General features: G+C 31.9%; 1 protein-coding gene across 1 annotated transcript in view; it reads left to right on the top strand.

Annotated features, from left to right (window-relative positions):
• The first annotated feature begins 104 nt into the window (after positions 1 to 104).
• The window catches only part of LOC129229324 (mitochondrial 2-oxoglutarate/malate carrier protein-like), a 38896-nt gene continuing 19996 nt past the window's right edge, over positions 105 to 19004 (top strand). Inside the window, exons 1-7 of the mRNA XM_054863611.1 lie at positions 105 to 404; positions 2862 to 2946; positions 4425 to 4486; positions 4575 to 4665; positions 8652 to 8732; positions 14765 to 14887; positions 17233 to 17323. Of these exons, the coding sequence (XP_054719586.1) occupies positions 2876 to 2946; positions 4425 to 4486; positions 4575 to 4665; positions 8652 to 8732; positions 14765 to 14887; positions 17233 to 17323 (519 nt within the window). The 5' untranslated portion in view covers positions 105 to 404; positions 2862 to 2875. The remainder of the gene's footprint in view (positions 405 to 2861; positions 2947 to 4424; positions 4487 to 4574; positions 4666 to 8651; positions 8733 to 14764; positions 14888 to 17232; positions 17324 to 19004) is intronic.

The following is a 19004-nucleotide window of genomic DNA, read 5'->3' as shown; positions in this document are numbered from 1 at the left end:
GCTCCTCCTTTCATATTTGGCGACAAAATTGCAAGATCACGCCACAAAATAAGTATTTGTGTAGTGCAACCCCAAAATGGCACCTTGAGTACTTGCTAAGGTCATAGCTTGGGGGAAAAAATAAAAGAAAATAAACGCACGTGTTGCACTTAGAAATATTTTTAAAATGATATAGAAATATCATTCCCGTCATTTTAATAGTTCTGAAACATTATTCCATTCGAAAAGAAATCGGTGGAAAGCAACGATAATCAAATCTACTTTATTTTGCAACATCTCTAATCTGTAACTCTCTTATATGCATTTATCATTGCTAAGCCGAAGTCAAGGAATACCTATTTCTTACGATCTTTTAAACCTCTGCGATTTCTCTATGACTTGATTTCATTAGTACTTCCTGAGTCGTGAGTATTTTTCTTAGATACGAATAAACTCCAATTAAACTTGTCTTGAAAAGTAATTTAGCATCAATTATTTGTACAATATGTTGCTTTGCGAAATTCAAAACAAATAATGAGATTGTGTTTTAATGACTATTTTTTCATTGTTTATTTATAGAAGTAAACTTAAAACGACTACAGTTAGTCATATTGCACTTCATCTATTCGCTTTTCATGGCAGAAAAAATCATTTACGTTCATAAAAGGAAATGATAATTGAAAATAATATAGCCTTATTTTCACTAGTGATCCTAATTACTCTGTATAACACTAAATGCACGTATTCCACGACAACGACAACACAAGTAGCAATTTGAATTTTGCATGTGAGAAATTTATTGTAGGTTTTTGGTTAATTGTTTTGCTATTTTTTGTTTCAAGTTTAGCTATAAGAATTATACATTTAGTCACTGGAAGAATTTTTGAACAGGAAGTCAAGGTCCAGATGTGTCCTCTCTCATTTTTAAATATAAAATATTTATTTGCATATCAAAAGACCTGCTTTTCCTACATGTCATTTTAGCTCGGCAATTGCTTTCTTACATCTAGTTGAAAATATTTATTCCTTTGCAAAACGTATATGAATACATTGAGACAATTACATGTGTGAACATTTCTAACTTCAGTTTGAAAATTTCATTATATTTATGTTATCCTAATAAAAGTGATCCCTGCAAAGTTGAAAGTTGGCTTTTTGTGTTGATTACATACCATACACAGGCATTTTAATAATTTATGTTTTATTGGTCCACTTGTACCTTAAAATAATGGCACTTTCCAGTTATGGATCGGTGTCTTGTTTACTTTCTACTTAACTGAAAAAAGAGGGAGTAATATTTAGGTCACCATCATATTTGCCAGTTTCAAAAAATATTTTAGATTTTAGTGGAACATTTATTGTTTATTATGGATTGATATAAATTTGTGGATCATTTAATATTTTAGAGGAACGAGTGCTTTTTAACGGAAAAATACCAAATTGATCAACATTGTGTCTGAATAACAAAAGTATTCTGTACATTACGAGAAAAAATATTTGAAATTATTACTGTGGAAATATTAACTTTATAAGTATTAATTTTGATATTATAGACAAAATTTAACAAGTAAAAGCATTTCTTCATATAAGGTAGAACCCTAGTTAGATACAAAAATATATAAAATTAGGATCACTGCCTGCAACACCCCACAAACTATTTACAGAATACTTTATTTTTTGTCATTAATGTTTGAAACGCACATTTCGGCGGCTTTTGATTTGATAATCTTAGTAATGCAGAATCTTTCATGCTCCTCAGTGGTATTTTAAGATTACATTTTTTTAAAAAAAATTACGGAAAAGGTACTTCTTGTCACTTTTATTCTAATTGTTATAAACTGGGTCGCCAGGAGCAAAAGTGGGTCTGATGTCATTTTTTTCTCAGGGCCCTTTTTACAGCATTTACCAAGCATATTTTGCCCTCTGCACAAGTTCAAATTAGAACGGGCCCATATTCTCTTAACTAAGTTGACATGACCTCTTGTTGGCCTTTGTTGTAAGTTGCATTTTATAGAAATTTTGAGTTGTCATTCATAAATAAAAGTGGCGTAGGGGCCAAAAGTATTTTAACCTTTAAAGACTGCAAAGGTTTCCATGTGTGTGTTTTTTTTAATGAATTAATTTGACTAAAGAGTTATTGACAGCCTCATTTCAGAAACTCCCCCCCCCCCTTGGCGACAACCCTGCCTTAATCCACCCACAAGTTTTAGCCCATGCATAAAAAAGAGCTGCGGCTGTGTTTTGCGAATTTGCGTTATTCCAAACATACACACGCAAAATTTACATTTTGTATTGTTGTACATTTTTATTGTAGACAAGCCCAAAAAACATTGCCGTCAATTGATCAGTCCGAAACATAACTGGCCCACCGGGTAAATGCCGGGTTGCCCACCGGCTGTATCCGCCACTGCTTCCCGATAAGCGCCATTTGAAAGTTGATTCAACTAAGTGAAGGAAGTGAACTGTGAAAGAGGTCTTAAAATTAAAAAATGAAAACTTGAGCATTCGTAAACTTGGCGATGAATGATGAAATAATTCCTCATGGTTTCAACTGATGTATGAGAAGGAAGTTCCTAAATTTGTTTCTTTTTTTTAATTGTGAACAAATGGCTTTTTTTTAATATTCAATTTCAATATTAGCTGGCTGTTATTATCATTATTTTGTCTTTTAAATACTTATCACCCTCCCCTTTTGCCCATCTTAAATTTATTGTCCCCTTCAGGGATCAAATTGCTCCTTTGGGAACGCTCGCCGCCAGGTTAGAAACCACTGGGCTAAATAGTACTGACGCATGAAAAATTTAATTAATGTTAATTCTTAGTAAGTGCTGTTCTGTAATTCGCTAATGTATCAAACTATTAATGTTGTTTTTTTGCTTCAGAAAACTGAAAGAAAATGGCTGCTTCTCAAGCTCCTCCTGCAACTATGCCAAATTATGTTCGGTTCCTGTTTGGTGGGGCTGCTGGGTAAATTTCTGTTTTGTCCTTGATTTTTCAACTATATTTTCTCGTTACTTTGAAATTATGTATAAAGGTGTTTACTTATTTTTTTTTTCAATTTTTCTGCATTATAGCTGCCCCTGAGATTTAATTATCCATAAACTGAAAAATTTCACCAAACTGCTGGTTACATTCACCAAAACATGGAAATGTTAATTTTCATGCTTTTTGAGGCTTGTGAAATCATAGCTCTTTACTATCTAAGATTGAATTGATTATTTCAGAAAGGGCATAAGTCTTACGGATTTTCTGTAAGACTTATGCCCTTTCTGAAATAAACAATTCAATTTTTAAATTGCTAAATAAATTATGGGAGGCTGCTATAATGTAGAAATATGATCCTAGTGAAGCAGACTTCTACGCATAGGAACATAGAGATGCCTTTTGCATCCGTAAATAGAGATGCAAAATTATGCTTCAATGAAGATGTAACTATGTATTTGCAGCATTTGTTGTTTCCATGACACTTGCATTGTAAGGAAATTTCAGTATAATTATTTTAATTATGTTTAAAAATTTATTGTAAGAAAAGATGACTTCTTTTTATTTATTTATTTTTAATATCATGTTTTTTTTTTCTTTTTGAAATAATTTTTACCTCATATTTTTTGTTAGTGTTTTATGATTATTTCTAAGCTTTGCATGTTATCAGGAACAAAGTATATTAATATTGGCAATGAGGATGGATATTATATTTTCAAATCTCATTAATATTTTAATGAAGTTAAATTTCATGCAAGTATTATTATAATTGGATGCAACATAAAAATGAACAAAATAACAGAGGCCTATAAAAAGGCCCTAAATTTAATAATGGATTTGTGGACCAACAGTTTAAAGAGGCTACGTCAAACTTTAAAATTTTCTAAAGGTTCTTATTTTGAGAGGGAACAGAATGGATGATCCAGATTCATGCCATGGATTGGTCAGGATGTGGATTGATTTATGGAATTGTCATGGAAGTTCTGGAGAAATTCTTTTTTAAAAAATGTAAAAAGTTGTTTTAAAATCAATTTAATACAGCTACGGCTGGCTAGTGTCTATGTAAAATTAAAATCAAATTCCAATCAGTTGTTTCTATTTACAATTCCAAGCATTAGATTTTGCTTTTCTTAGCCTGGTAATCATTCCTCTTTAGGCATTTCCCTGCTGTGTCGCTGATTATAGGAATCAATTTTGATATTTCCTTAACTTTGTTTAAATGCAATATGAATAAATTTTCTGTTTATTTTCTTCATATTCAAAATTATGACTCATGTAGATGAATGTTGAGTAATGCTTAATTAACTTTTGCCTATGTTTAAAAGAAAAGAAAATATGTTGATGTTCTTATTGTGTGTACAAAAAATACTCTTGTGCTTTTGTAACATGTAATTGTACTTGTAACAATAATTTACTCTGGCCTTAATTTTTTATATTTGCGTAACCTTTTTTCCTCTTTTCAGAATGGCAGCAACTTGTTTTGTGCAACCTTTAGATCTTATAAAAAATCGAATGCAACTTAGTGGTAGGTGCATTAGCATTTAACTGCTTTTTTTATTTATGCATACATTTTTTCATTGCAGTTATATTTAAACTTTTGTGTGTACTTCCAGGCGAAGGAGGAAAAGCAAAAGAACACAAAACTAGTATTCATGCTATAAAAAGCGTCATAAGAAATGAAGGCATTTCTGGTCTTTATGTTGGGTAATATAATTTATTTTTTTATAATTTAAACCCATTGCTGTCTAATTTTAAGTCAGTATTTCTGATGCTTCTGTTTAAAATATATTAGGTTCAAATTTTCTTTTATGAATTATTTATTGTAAGATTTTTATCTATTCCACTATTCCATATTTAACTTCACATACAGTCAACGTTCTCAAATTCACAGAGTTTGGGACCAAGTGAAGTGTGGATTTTAGAATTTTGTGAGTTTCAAATCGTAGATTTTTAAACTCATTTACAGTGGCGTATTATGACTTTCTGAGGCGACAGCCTCAGTCTAATGTTGAGACCCTTCTAAATATGGGATAATTACCAGGGATCTGGCCAAATGATATTTGGGTCCGTTAACGGACCCTTCACAAAAATCCGATCAACCAAAATGGACCTTTCACTAAATCCCGATCAAACAAAACGGACCCTTCACAAAATTCTGATAAACAAGATCGGATCTGTCACAAATTGTTTATTGAAAGAGCAAATTTGAAAGCAAAATAATGCATATTTCTGTGTATAAAACGATCATTTTTGGAACCTTTTTTAAGTCAAATTATAGGGATCAGCTTATACAAAATCGGCTAATTTTGAAAAAAAAAGAAAGAAAAAATCGGCACTCTTGCGATGCTTCTGCAAGCGATAAATAATTGCTACTGCCAAATAAATATAATGGTTGTTTGTTTTATCACAGCTAATTAGCAGCGGGTTGTTGTAAACTTTTCTGAAAAGGCATTGGTAAGCAATATCCCCCCCCCCCCCCGCTCATGATTTAATAAACAATAATAATATATATCTGCGAAATGAACTTAGAACTGCAAAGGGATAGTAAGGGTGAGGAAAAAATATGATCGCTTCCGATAGGGTTACCAACTTCAAAACTATCACCACATAGCGTCTGGCGTTGAACCTTTATAATGACTTGATTAGAAAATATTCTCATCATTTTGTCGGCTTGTCAATATTTGCGTTTTTACGGTGCCGTGCGATGTTTAATTGTTATTTTGAGAGAAAATTATATGGATTTTGATTTTTCGATGCTAACAAGGATGATTAACTTTAAATAAACTCTTTTAATTACCACTTTTTTTCTTTAGATGTCTACATTTTGAAAAATGCAATCTTTTAACATCCGATATGAGAATCATATTTTGTTCTTTTTTCAAGCTAACTTCGCTTTATTAGGATTCAAATAAATGAAAAGTCTCTTTATTTCTGTTAGAACTCTCATTTCAAGTTTTCAAAGCAAAATTCCATTTTCTGTTATGAGTCAAAAATTAAAATGCTGAATAGATGGTTTATTTTATTTTATTATTAATTTTTTTTTTGGGGGGGGGGGAGGGTCAACTGTGTCCACAGATATTAATGATATGTTATCATAGGACTCTAAAATGCAATTTTAAAATAATTTTAACAAAAATATTTATTTTACAAGCCGTTTTTATAGTTTTGATGCCTTCACTTTGAGAATTGCGATCTCTTTGCATCCGCTATGGGAATCCGATTTTTCGAATTTTTGATGATTATTACGCTTTGTTAAGAGGTAAACAATTGAAATATCTTTTTATTTTTGTTAAAATCACGGAATTTATAAGTTTTAAACGAAATTCTGTGCTTTTTAAGAGTGTCTTGGGTCAAAAAGTTCAATGCTAAACCCTATTCTGAATTTTGTTTTATTTATTTATATTTTTGTTACAATTATTTTAAATATTGTACAGAAATATATCTAGTACAAAATTTAACATAATGCAGAATGGTAGATAAATATTGATACTTGAAAGAGCGATGCCCCCCCCCCCCTTCCCCCCGCCAAATATCAAAAAAAAAATCCAGAATGATTTTCTCGCCATAGAAGAGGAAAACACTCAACTTTAAATTTAATTGATGCAGTTTGTGCCATCTCTAAATTCTAAAATTTCGTTTTAACTATTTTTTTTTTTTGCGAAATGTTTTGATTTTTCATAAAATTAATTCTTTTTTCTCAAAATTATTTGATTTTTCACAAAAAACGGACCCTGTGAAAAATCCTGGACAGACCCCTGATTACTTATTACTATACTATGAGTGCAGAAATCAAGAGATCAGCGTCATAAATGAGGATTTGTGATATGAACCTAGTCTTAAACAGGCATGTATTTTTCAGTATTTTTATTGAGTTCAATAATTTTTCTTGAAGCAGAATACTGCCCTGCTAAGCACAAAAGTCGTATCTGCACTTTTTATCAAAATTGAGTTACAATCAGCAAGTGATTCTTTCAACATATTTTACCTAAATACAATGTTTTATAGACTACTACAAATGGGAAATATTTTTAAAAAATTCCTAAAAAAGTTGCATCTGTATCAAATACATGGAAGACACACAACTTTAAAAGGCAGTTTCTCATTTTGCAGCTAAAATGAAATACAGGTTATAAATTCAATAGCTAACAGCTTAAAGCACACTTCATCAGTAGTTCAGAAGAAAATGAGTGACTTTTTTAAAATTTTAAAACTTTGACTAGATAGCAAAGTTAGTACAGTAACTGTACATACTGTATTATTGTATGTTTATTGATTTCTTTTTTGTCTATTATAATACGGTTTATATTCTATGCTTACTATTAATTAAATAAACAATATTTTAAGCTAAAGTATTTCTCTCCTTTTTGTAAGGCTTTATGATCCACTTTAGCTTTATTCTAACTGTTGTTACATACAGAACGTGTAAAAAACATATAGTCCAGTCAATGAGTGCTCAAAACAGGGGTGTAGCGTGCATGGAATATGCGATAATTTTTGACTTCAGAATATTGTTAGGGGTAGTTAGTAAGTTAGCATGCTAAAAGTTCCTGACCCTAGGGGGTGAGTTAAACGTGGGAGGGAGGGGGAAGAAAATTTTGGGTTTTTCGAGAAAATGTCGGAAATGGTGGAAAAAATGCGTTTAAAATAAAAATTCAAGCCAAATAAATTTTCTACAAAACCATTTCTACACATATTTGTCAAATTTCCAGTAATTTTCCGGGTATATGTTATGAAAAAATGATGATTTTCGAAAAAATTCTCTCTTTTTGTCAAACATTTGCTCTTAGTGTCTCCCAGGATCAGCATTCGTGAAAATTGTCAACAACAAAGTTGTAGAGCTTAAAATTTCCTTCAATTTGATTTACTGTTTTAGTATATTTTATTCAACCAATCAAAAGTTACAGAATTTCAAACATGCACTTTCATGGCAAAAAAAAAACTTCATTCACAAATTTCAAACTGACTGGAAAGGATCGCGTACTTTCTCTTTCCTCAATGAATTCGACAATCCTGATGGACAGTAAAGAAGTTTTGATGGATTACTACAACAAAAATGGTGTTTAAGGGGGAGAGGATCGTGAAATTGTGACTTAGTGACAAGGGGGAAAGAAAGAGTAAGAAGTGTGACATCAAGCATTTTTTAATACGAATATGTTTATGAAAAGTAGCTTGCAAAACAAACTTCGTGACAAAGGGGGAGGGGTCAAAAATGTTGAAAAAAAGTGTAACATCATTTATAGACAGCCCCTTACCAAGAAATCAGAAGGAGATTTGCAGAACTATGTATATGCAGTTAGAATTAGCTCCATACCCATGGCATTGTTTAATGAAAGTGAACATAGGAAATGCAGAAAGCCAGCACTTACTCAGTAAGCAATTTGTAATAAGTTATTAATAAGTAAACATACTGAAAGTCCCTGACCCTGGGCAGAGTTTGTTTGCAAAATTATTGTGGACATAGATTTGGTATTTAAAAGGCAATGCAATTTTTTTTATTAAAAAAAATTTTCCAGCTTTTGAACGTAAACATCCAGTTACTAAATAATTATTGTCACTAAAATTACTTCCATTGTTGACTTCTGCTTTGTTTTAAAAGTTCATATTATTTAATTTGTCTTTCTTCTTCTTTTTTCTTTTTTTTTGTATTCTTTTTAAGCAAGAAATATCAAAAGAACATCTTTTACTTTTAGGTTATCCGCTGGATTGCTTAGGCAAGCATCTTACACAACTGTGCGAATGGGAGTTTATTCAACATTGTTTGAAAAGTTTTCGTAAGCATATTTCTTTCATTATTATTATTTATTAGTTTCTATTCAAGCTCCAAATTAGCCGTCACCAACGAGCGACCACTTCATTGATAATGGCTATGAAAGAATCAAGTCCCAATCTCCAAAAGCGGCCTTGTGTTTCTTTGTTTGAATTGATGAGTTCGAAAATCAGTCGTCTCCATCCAAACTAATTCTACTAGAGAGACAAAAGACAAAAGTGTTCAATATTCATCTGACATATAGGGCTTTTTATAATTTTTTAAAACTGGAATATGATTGTTTTTTAAGTCCATCACTTCTATAAGATTTAAAATCTTCTTATTTATCCAAAAAATAGTAATTAAAAATTGAAGGTGACTTGTTTTTGCACAAATGCAAGGAGATATACTTTTCAATACTTTAACATTGAAAACTTTTTATATGTGCTACAAATTAAATGGATATAGATATTTCAGCATAATAGTATGAGCAGTTAGCGAAATAAATTTAAAAGCTAAACAAAATCTGTACATTTTGGAATCCTCCTTTGGATGCATTACAGTTTGTGCTAAACCAAATACAAATTTCTTTATAAAAAGTCAAAAAATCACTTGGTATGTTTTTTGAAATTGTCTTAATGTTTACTACCGTAAAAGCTATGGCACAGTTTTAGTACATTTCTGTCTGTAATTAACTCGACATTCATTCGAAAAAAAATGAAGTTGCATTATTGTTGTCACGTAGGTATCCGAGTTCTGCGTATTGATTAGTTAACTCCGAAGTAGCACAAGAAACACATTTATTATTAAAATTTATCAGACAAAGAAAATAATTAGCTTTGACTAAATACTGCAGTTTGATAACAATTCAATAGAGCTCCCATGCAACATAGCATAAGGTTGATGGTTGAATGAGAGATTCTCTAGTGAGATTGATTGAGTGAGTCTCGTGCCCAGTTCGAAGTGTTTTCACTCACTTGTTTACATTCTTAGAAATACAAAAGTTATTATAGTTTAGGGTCTGGGTTTTCGATATTGACCCTGAAATAATTTGGAACTTTACCCATACCCCCTCCAGAGCAGTTTTTCTTTGTACTATTCTCACCCTCTCATTTCAGGTGAGAATGGTACAGCACATGTTTCAATCTTTTCATATAGGTTTTGCTGGTTTGCACTATACTCTACCTCTCTTATATTTTATTAGGAGAGTTTTTGATGTAATTTTTTCTGAAAATTGAACTTGATTATGGTATCAGCTCAAAAATGTAAACTAGTTGACAGAAGTTTTTTAAAAATGCTTAAACCTGCCCATTTTAAGCATACTTGAACTCCATATATTAATATTTGTACTAAAAAATATCACAAGCACTTTGATTTTAAGATAATTTAAATACAGTTTAATAAAATGTAGAAGTTGTAAAATATTTGAGGTGACAAAATTTTCATTGAAAAATTAGAAATTAGCTAAAATAGTTAATGGTGCGTATTACTGATTTGTCATTAGGTGCAGTAGAGTGTGTAAGTTGGAAAAGCCTGAAAGGTGCTGAATTTTACTTAGGATCCAAGCATTAATAAGAAAATGGAAGAAAATTTTATGATGGTAACGCTACATATATGTACGAATGAATGATACATGCTAGTTTGGGATGTTAGAAAAACTGAATGTGACACACATTTTTTGCTCCTTAATTAGTGACACTTTTCCCAAAAACGGTTGACTAGCTATGGCATACACCAATACTACGGCAACAATTTAAAACATTGTTCTAAATCAGAGTTTTTTAAATTGTGTTCCGCAGAATCTTAGGATTCTGTAAAGCTGCTTCTGGGTTCCACAAAATTTGCATTCTTTTGTTCCGTTAAAATTACTTAAAAAATCGATGAAAGTAAAGTTTGATTGAAACTTGAAATCAGTATTTTTCGAATGCACAGTAGAGAAAAAAAAATCAAGAAATTTTGAATTAAATACCCTTTTATTGTCCTTATACACCATTCTGATTATGTCAATACATTGAATGGAAATTTTATTGGAACAATATTGAGTGGCACTTTTACTGCTTTCATCTATATAGTATACTAGCTTTTGCCCACGGCTTCGCTCACGTTGATGTAGTTTTTTTTTTTTCCAATTGATTCAAGTTAATGGTCATTACAGGCAGAGGTCAAATAGTTACCAAAAAATTGTTTGTCTCTAGTTTCGCCGACATTTCAAATTGCCTGCCCCCTTAAATGTATCAAAAGCTATGATTAAAACTGAAAATTAGGGGGAAAGGGAGTAAATGAAATGTTGGCAAAACTGAGAAGAAACCCAAAAATCACAAAAAATAAATCACGAAAACGTTCAGGAGTTGTAAAGAAGTCAGTTTGGGTAATTCCCAAAAAATCCAATTCGAGTGAGGTCAACTATTTTTAAATAAAGTGAAGCAGTTCCCTTATAATCCCGATCTCCATCAAATACATAATATCCAGCGCTACACCGGCAATCTAAATTATTGTATAATGCGTAACTTCTTACCGTAGAAATCGTCCCAATATAGGGTCAACAATGATGCTACCCGAAATGTTTCCAATAAACAGTAAAAATTTGGCAATTATTTGAAATTGCGTGCAAAGACAAAGTAATGGAAGTTTTTGCGCTGTTTATGAATTTGTGAATTAGTTGGCGAATTATTTTAAGTGTTAACAAATTTAAAGAAAGAAATATTTAAGAAATGGCAATATTTGGTTACATGGTAAAAACCAAGAAACAGTATTGCATAGTCTTTAGCTTCAAAACAGCGACAGTTGAAAAAAATGCCAAATGCCTTAGCTATTGAAATGATTCCACAAAAAAAGTTTAACTAGATTCCAGCTGATCGATTAAATACCCAGTCAATGCAAATAAATAAAAAAAAAACCATTAATTGCCTCAAAGTTGCATTAAAATGGAAAAAAATCAGCCAAATCCATGTATTATTTGCCAATCTTGTGCAAAAATCTTACTTCAAGATTTGACTTGAGAAAAGCCTTGAACAGTCACGAAAAGCAAAGATAGTCAACAATACAACAATAGTCGTTATTGACAGGGAGTTGAGATGATACACTAAATATTGTATTGAGTTAAGGAAAGCCTTCGAACATGGAACTAAAAAGCTCATAATTCGTTTTTTATTCTACTTAGAAATTTCAAACAGGTGCCATCTTCAGCAGAAAAATCAGAGCTTTCGATGGACATATGATGTTAATATGTGCAAGTATTTTTTCATCCCCATATTGGAGAATTTATACGAAAATTGTGTTTTATTGCCCACCCTAAGGGGGTTTTGCCCCCCATAATGGGACGAAAACTACCCTATGTGTTATTCTGATGCATAAACTATATTATTGTAAAGTTTCATCAAAATCCATTCAATAGTTTTTGCGTGAAAGAGTAACAAACATCCATACAGACAAACTTTCGCATATATAATAGTAGTAAGATTATGTGTGAAACTTGGTTCTCAACTTTGTGTCAGCAATAAATTACTTTTAAATTAAAAAAAAAAGCCTTCAAAAAATACCCAGGAACTAAAACGCAAAAAATAACTGATTACACATTCTATTTCCTACCCAAACATAGAAATGAAATTTATTTTACTATTCTAGTACAAAAATCAACTAAACTAAACACCGAATTATAAAATAAACACTGATTTAAATTACTATACGATGAATTATTTTACATACCTAACTAATTATATACGATCTCTTAATTTTTAATAACCTTTTGAAGTCGGGGCCTCCTATAAACTACTACCTAACGTAACTGAGTAGGTTTAGCTTTAAAGACTAATTTCACGTATAGTTAAATTAGTGTTTAATTCAGAATTCGGTGGGTTGTTAGTTACGTTATGTAGTTGTTTATAGGAGGCCCCGATTTCAAAAGGTTATTAAAAATTAAGAGAGCGTATATAATTAGGTTAGGTATGTTTGGGTAGGAAATAGAATGTAAGTGTGATCAGTTATTTTTTGCTTTTTAGTTCCTGGGTATTTTTTGAAGGGCGGTTTTTTTTTATTTAAAAGTAATTTATTTTTTGCTTTTTAGTGGTGTAAATAACACAGCGAGCGTCTCGGAGACTTCGAACGACTGTGAAGAAAGGCCTTTTCAAATGCGTAACTATGTACAAAAAAAATTGCATTCATCATTTGTTCAGCTTTATCAAAGTTTGCTTTTCAAAAGCAAATGCACGAGTCACTAAAAAAAAATGAAATCGCTTTAAGTTTAAATTTGTAAAATTGTAAATTTTAGAATTGTAATACTGTAAATTGTAGTTTGTTTCACAATTAATTAGTATCATGTAACTCGTGATAAAAGTCGCATGTTTTTTCACATGGCCCCACTATAGATGAAGATTAAAAATTCCACTAGAATGAATTTTATGTTTGCTTCAGAGAATCCTTAATTCAAAATTTTCTTTATCATTACTCTTAATAATATATATTTTTAGTACTTTCTTTAACTATAGGTAAAGAAAGTATAAACCTTTGTTTTATGACCTTTGTTTATCAATAGGTTTTATATTTAATCGTTTGTGAGGGAAATTGCATGAAATTTATTGTTTTACCCTTAACTTTTCCCTAAAGAACAAATAGGGTAAAGAACAATAGGGGCCCCTAAACAAAACCACCACTAAACAAAAAAAGCATAAAAACCTGTTCACTAAGTGAGACGATATACAAAGTTAATAAAGTAAAAATCGATTTAAATGTGAGTATGATATTTGAATAGTTCCCTCAATTTCATCAAACTTGAACTTGATTAACATTAGACCGCCGAAGAACTTTGCTGTTTCAAACAAAAAAAGACTTTTCCTTATCGGGGGCAGGGGCGTGCACAGAAATTTTGGAGCCCATCACAAATGACTTTTCCGGGCCGCTCTCCATATTGTTTACCCCTATATTTCACCGTTAGTTGCAAAATATTGGGCCCCCTCCAGGCTCGGGCCCGGGCCAACAGGTGTCCCTCCCCCCTCCCTGTGCACACCCCTGGGTACAGGTGTCTTTGAGTATTTATGGAACATTGTACAAAGGAAAAACAAATCCGACGAGTTCAGAGCCTCCTCATTTTTTTGAAGCCTGCTAATTAATATAACCCTAATTTCAAATTGAACTGGCGGCATCGTGAAATAGTAAATCCAGAATATTGGTCAAACTTCAGAAATCACACAGTTATAATGTATATTATCAAAGAATATAAATTAAATCGTGGGAGAGGGTGTTCTGTATTCAATTCCCCCTCAATTGAACAAAAAATATATTTAAAAATTGGAATATTAAATAAAGAACTTTATATTTTAGTGCCTAAATAAAGTTATTTATTAGTAAATAAAATAAGGTAATTGATTCAACTATTGAAGTAGCAAAATAATATTTAATTTACTGCTTTGCTACGCAGTAATAAATACATTAGTAACACCTATAATAAAAAATTACCATGCGGCGCAGCGTTGAGAAAATTAATCATCCATGTGCCGCGAGAATTAAATATCGTTCAAGAGAAAGCCAAAAGCTTAGGTGTGAAAATACACCAATCACAGCAACACCACGTGACCACGACGTATGAAATTTAAGGTTTCTTGGATTTCTCCGGGATCCCTTATCAGATCCAGATCAAATTACAATGGGACCATCTGGTAAGTATATCCTTCCAAACAATTTTTTTTTTTTTCAAATCGGTCCAGTAATGTTGGAATAATTCGAAAACACACCTAAAAAGCCACAATACGAAATCATAACCTCCTTTTTTTAAGTCGGTTAAAAATAAATATTGCAACAGACTTAATTCTAAACCTGACATGAAAGTTCATTTGTTAAGCCTAATGTTAGCTTTAGAACTTATTTTTGAAGACAATCAGCATTATTTGAAATATTTTTCAATTTCATTGCAAGTTATTCGCTTTTAGGATGTTACATGTGATTAAAAAAAAAGGCTTTACCCCTTACTTTACACTAAAATGCCTCACATGACAGTAATCAAACTAATGTCAAATTTGATGTTGGTGTAAAATTAACTGTTGCTAACTGTTTCATGCTTTTCAGGGACGGAAAAAAGCCACCTGGTTTCTTCGTGAAAGCAGGAATAGGTATGGCTGCTGGAGCAGTTGGAGCATTTGTGGGTACCCCAGCTGAAATTTCTCTGATTAGAATGACTGCTGATGGGAGGTACGTAAAAGAGCATCTTTTTCTTGTGGAGAAAATCAGGCCGCAGAAAGCCAAGGTTATGTCGCCGGGCGTCTCCCGCCTCCCAAAAAAATAAGAAAAGGAGAAAAAGAAAGTAATCAGGGGAAAAGAAAAAAAAGGGAGAAAAGAAAAAAAGAGGAGGAGGGAAAAAAATCAAAACTGCTTACTAGAAAACAATTAACTCTATTTTAAGTGCCACAACAGTAAGTACCAAAAGAGTAAATTTTACTTAATCTTTACGTTTTCTGTTAATCAGAACTCCCCCCTCCCCCAGAATGCTCCATGAAGTGAAAAATGAACTAATGATGAAACTGAAGTGCAATTCATTTCAAAAGTGAAAAATTTATTTATTTACAAATTTCGCACAACTTCTTATTTAAAGAAATTCATTTATACAAAAACGAAAAGCATTAAAGCTCAGTATCAGGGCTTCCAACAGATTTTCAGTTTTCGCTAGAGAAAAAAAGGGAGCTTGAGCTAAACCTATATGGTTAAAAATATTAACACCATAGTAACAGCAGTTGGTAAATGGAGGAAAAAAAATTAAATCTAACCAAAAGCAATGTAAATTATTATGCTAATTTATGTAATGCTAATGTAAATTATTATGTTATAGTAGGGGGTGATTGCTTAAACAGAGATTCCACTCTCATATTTAAATTTTCTGTCGTAACCCCTTACCACTTATCAGTAGTTCTTAATACCAGAAAAATACAGATGCAACATCTATTCAATATTCCAAGAAATAAGATTCGAAGAAAAAATAATTTTTAATTAAAATATGCATTACAGTTCCGGTGGGGGGGGGGGGGAGAACACTTCCCCAAAGAAAAAAAAACATGTATGTGATTTGAAAAAATAAATAAGGATCACCCCTCCTCCTCCCATAAAAAAAATCTAAATTAAAATATGCATTGGACAATTATACCGAAATATCCCCCTTCCCCCAAAAAAAGAAAATGAATTTAATTAAAATATGCATTACAGTTTGAAAAAAAAAAAAAAAAACCCTGAAACACATGCATGTGATTTAGGGGATAAAAATAAATAAATAAAGGTCACCCCCCATAAAAAAACTCAATGTATGCAATACACAATATTGCGAACAAAGTATCCCCCTCCCTCCAAAAGGAAAATAAATTTTAGATGGAACAAATCGAAAATTCAACAACCAAGGGAAAAAAAGGATTTTATTAAAATACTCGATGCATGAAAATCAAAAAGAAATCCCTCCCTATCCCCTCCCTCATGTGAAAAAAAGAATTTAAATCAAGTGCTGGAGCAAACAAAAGTTCCCTTTCCATAAGATGAAAAAATAATTTAATTAGAATATGCATTTTTAGAAAAAAATCCTCCAAGAAGAAAAGTTTTTCATTCATATAAGCACCCCTATCTGAATAACGATTGGTCAGCCCAAAATACCACACAATTTATCAAGTATTCCATCTGGTGGTGCCACCTAGGACACCGCAAAAAAAGCCATTTTTTAAGGGCTTAAATTAATTTTTCAACAGAGGGGAAAAAAAGCTCGAAAATAAGTCGGCACAAGTCTTTCAAACAAACACAAACATGTGCGAAGCGAATGCGAAACCACTGTTCTTTGAGTTGCATTCGTCGATCGACTAGTAGCGTACCGATTGGTTGATCACATAACAAATAATGATGTCAGCTCCAATGCTTTAGCATGTGCTGACGTCATTAGCTGTCACATGATCAACCGACCAGTCGCTACCAGTTGAACACAAGTAAGGTTGTTTCAAAATCGCTCCACGTGGATGGAAGTTCTGGTTAGAACCAGTTTTTATCCATGCAATATCCCATTATCTCCAATGTTGCAGACTATCATGGTCAGCAGTAATCGCTCGATTTGGAACTCGCCTAAGGTTTTTTTTTTTTTTTTGGAAAAGAATGTCGCAATTATTTTATTCTTCGCAGAAAATCAGACCTTTTCCTTAATTCGTATGTGAGATAAAATTTTTACCTCAAAACTAATATCCTTACGTGTTGCTCTACAGAATGGTTTTATTGCTGACTTTTTTTCCCTTTCCCTCCCCCCCACCCCTTAGTGCAAAATGTTTCTGCACAAACTCTCATTCTGCGACAATGTCGCCGTGTCTGCAACTTTCTGCCACGGGGGATAGATTAAGCCTCTCTAGCTGTAGTGTACTTTTGGACAATTTAGGACAATCTTGAATAGCAAAAACTGGCTTTATGTCCAAAACCCCAACCCTGTGTTTCCAAATTAAATTCATATTGCACACAATTTTTAATACCTCATTACAGTTTCCGTATCACTATACTAAGTTCAGTGTACTATTCCTTTTCAGATTACCAGAAGCCGAGCGAAGAGGTTATAAAAATGTATTTGATGCTCTATTACGAATTACTCGAGAAGAAGGTGTTCTTACTCTATGGAGGGTATGTATGTATTCTATTCTGGGTTCAAAAATATGATGATATTTTCAAAAATATCCGATATTTTGATTATATTTTTCTTTTCAAACTTTTTCTGTAAGTTGAAATTCTTGTTGATGAAATTATTAATTAAATTGGTAGCTTCCTGCATTCCTATATGGCACAAAACTAACACCCTGTGTGGAAATCGTTAGTTAAGAGAAAGAAAATTTAAAACTGGAAAAGTTGAAAGCAGCTGTTTTGAGAGGATTTAAAAAAATCTTTTACTACCTATGTCAATATCTATAATATTGTTGCTCACCCAAAACGTCACTTTCTCTGTGATTGAAACAGAAGAATTCTATACCAAAATATGAGCAAGCAACCACACATTGACTTTTAACGTTTCAATTTAGTTAGTTTTTTTCCTACAAGAGCTGTATGCAAGGGACTTTCTAACTTTAATAATTTTGTGCATATATGTGAAATAGCATTGTGTAATCATGTTCCCAGAATGTTTTCACACATGCAATGCTTTCTGATGGAAGTTGATCTATTACCTAATTAACCCATTCATGCCGGTTAATACAAAAATATACCAACCAGGAAAAAAATTATAATTGATCCTTACATGATGCTATCACCCCAACAGCTGTGCATTTTACATAGTATATAATCACAGAATTGGAAAAAAAATACGTTTACTGTATCTTTGTTAAAAACGGACATATTGTAGGCTTAAAACTTGAATAAATGATAACTCCAACAGCATTCCTCTTCTGTCAAAATGTAAAATGCAAGTTTTGCATGTATTTTATTATTTTCAAAAAGGTTTTAAAATTCTACCATAATTGTAACAGTGTATTTGATTCAGATAGACTTTTAAAAAGTTGTTTTTATCTTTGTTTCATGTTGTAAATTCCCTTTTACTTTCATTGGTAAAAAATTGTACCAACTGGCGAATATGTAGTCACTGTCTTGCTTCAGGCAAATGAAGCGTTAAATCTAAAATTTGTACGAATAAGTGATATTTTTAAAAGATTTTAAGAATTTTAGTATTGTTAATTTGTCATGGACGCAAAAAGCTGATAAGAGGAATTTCAATTGATTTGGATATAAACTGTGGGTGTTATTCTTATCATACAGACTTTTATCCCTTTCGGTACCATATTGCATCATATAGACAAAATGGTACAGGCTGACGTTTCACTTGGATTTTTGGAAAAGTAATAAGTACCTAAGTACCAGAGGAAACTCATGCCATTTTGGGCAAATGAATTTATTATACTAAAAGGGGTATTCTTTCAACATGCATTGAAAGAGTATACAATTGAATGCTCCATTGGGTGCAAGAAATGAAATGTAGAAACACACACACAATATCAACCAAGAATAGCATGTGGTAATGCTGCAATGAAGATGATGTTGTAAAATGGAACAGCAGTACTGCTGTAGCAATTACAAGCAATAAAGTATTCAGGAAATGATGTGAATCAGGCAGTAAATAAGATGCTTTTGAGAAAAATTAAATAATTGTTCCAATGTCATTGTTATTGAAACACATAGCAAGTTCATCTACCGTGTAGACCTTTTTGATCTGTAGAAGAATACAGTATTAGAAATTGTTAAAAAAAAATGTGGTGGTCACTTTTTTTGGGGCAATTTGTGCAAAGTACTGTAAAAGAAAAAAGTGCTGTAAAAAAAG

The sequence above is a fragment of the Uloborus diversus genome, chromosome 9 (assembly GCF_026930045.1).
Source record: "Uloborus diversus isolate 005 chromosome 9, Udiv.v.3.1, whole genome shotgun sequence".
Lineage (NCBI taxonomy): Eukaryota > Metazoa > Arthropoda > Arachnida > Araneae > Uloboridae > Uloborus > Uloborus diversus.
This window is presented reverse-complemented; position numbering and strand designations above follow the sequence as displayed.